Source organism: Sphaeroforma arctica (assembly GCF_001186125.1).
Source record: "Sphaeroforma arctica JP610 unplaced genomic scaffold supercont1.6158, whole genome shotgun sequence".
NCBI lineage: Eukaryota > Ichthyosporea > Ichthyophonida > Sphaeroforma > Sphaeroforma arctica.
Genome location: NW_014034400.1, coordinates 1 through 1733, shown reverse-complemented (window position 1 = coordinate 1733; position 1733 = coordinate 1). Strand labels below are relative to the sequence as shown.

The 1733-nt window shown below is 42.0% G+C and overlaps 1 protein-coding gene across 1 annotated transcript; it reads right to left on the bottom strand.

The window, feature by feature from the left end:
• Positions 1-97: 97 nt before the first annotated feature.
• On the bottom strand, positions 98-1645 carry SARC_15466 (hypothetical protein; the record flags this gene model as incomplete). Its single annotated transcript, XM_014290413.1, has 3 exons — positions 98-280; positions 1111-1194; positions 1467-1645. Coding segments are annotated over 3 exons (446 nt in total), but the record flags the coding sequence as incomplete, so codon positions are not given.
• Positions 1646-1733: the final 88 nt, after the last annotated feature.

Sequence of the window (1733 nt, the reverse complement as noted above, 5' to 3'; positions counted from 1 at the left end):
ATATGTATATATATAGGCATACATACATAAATACATACTTAAATGAGTGTAGGCAGGCATGACCTCTTCATCGATATGTATAATATTGCTGAATTATTCACATATTGGATAGTATACTTGCGTAGAACACAAAGCAGTAAGCGCTTGAACCTACCATGTCCAGTAGGACTGTCCCTCCTGTGCGTATAGCAATGTCGATGTATTCCAATATTTCTGACCACAACTGAGGCGAACCCCGTACCATAGGCAGCAGGTACGACAGCGTCACAGCCACAACGTGCTGATGTAGTTGTAGTAGGGTAGGGTTAATAGGCTGTAGTAGTAGTAATGTGCGGCAGCAAACACACATGTGTACGTCACAACCACAATGCGGTTGAATATGGGGAGTGACGGAGTTTGATCGGTCTTTATTATCATGTGGCAGCGAATAGATGTGTTGTCGAGATGTGTTGTCGAAATATAGGGGGTCTGTTATGAAGCAGATATTCATACCCTCCTAAATAGAACAAGGAGGCTATGAGATACGTGAAACATAACCTATGGCGTGCTTGCTCAATGCTAAGTGATATATTCTCATGTAAAAAAACCTCGCCAGTTGTGTCTTGTAGTGGCTATACGGGCTCCGATAGAATTTGAGAATTTCAGGAATTGAGGTATTTCTGGAACTTCAAACTCAGATCCTAAACCTTGGCAATTTCCTTAATATGTTAAGCACGAACATCAAATATATGTAACCACAACTGAAATGAGGTGGACGACAGAACAGATAGGCACCAGAAGAGACCGAATCATCCCATATTCTTGTCTATGTAACACTTTGCTTGTGTATTTGAGTTGATCAAAGCCAATGACCCTACGTCAATGCTACATCAATGAGACCGCCTATGATATCCTTTGTATAAAGCCCTTTCTTTTGCGTATGTAGATTTGTACAAGCCAATGATTTCACACCAACAATATGCAATCCAAACTGCCTCGACAAACATACAGTGCGGGGCAGGTAATACCATAATATTGAGTGATGTTAACTTGTACAGAGACCTTCAAAAACTGCAAAAAAACACCAACTGAGCTTTCTCTATCTAGCATGACATGCGTATGTACAGATACCACCCCGTTTACCCGTTTGCCTGGTTGCGGCACTATCGCTCTTGTGTCGGGGGTCTCTTCGGTACCAGACGACGGATACCCCATCTGCAGTCACGGGTTTAAAAGGTCGAAAAAAGTGTAGTTTAAATATGACGAAGGAAAAAAACCATCGTAGTGTACTTATAAAATGCTAGGTACAGGAAAAAGGTACCCCGTCTAAAGGAACGTTTCAATGATAGAAAGAAAGTGTGAAGGTATGAAATGCTCGTTACAAACAAGGACTATCGTATTAACAGGTACAGATTCAATCATAGGATAAAGTCCGATCCACATTTATTGTGCCGAAAATATATACATCAGGATACATGCATACATACGAGATGACTGCCTGTTGCATTGGGCACGAGCGCGTATGAGTTACTCCTCAACCGCACGGGGGCAGTCTTCTTCTCCGCAGTTTGAGTGTTGCTCAATTGCTTCAGAATTGGCGGGAAAGAAGGACCCATTAAGTTGGCCATTTTGGATGATACTGACTCCACGGGATTGGGAGCTTGAGCTGAATAAAACGAGAATTGGGAAACAAGAACATTAGGAGAAAACGAGATGGCATTTTCGGAAATTCGACACCCGAGTTATACACACAT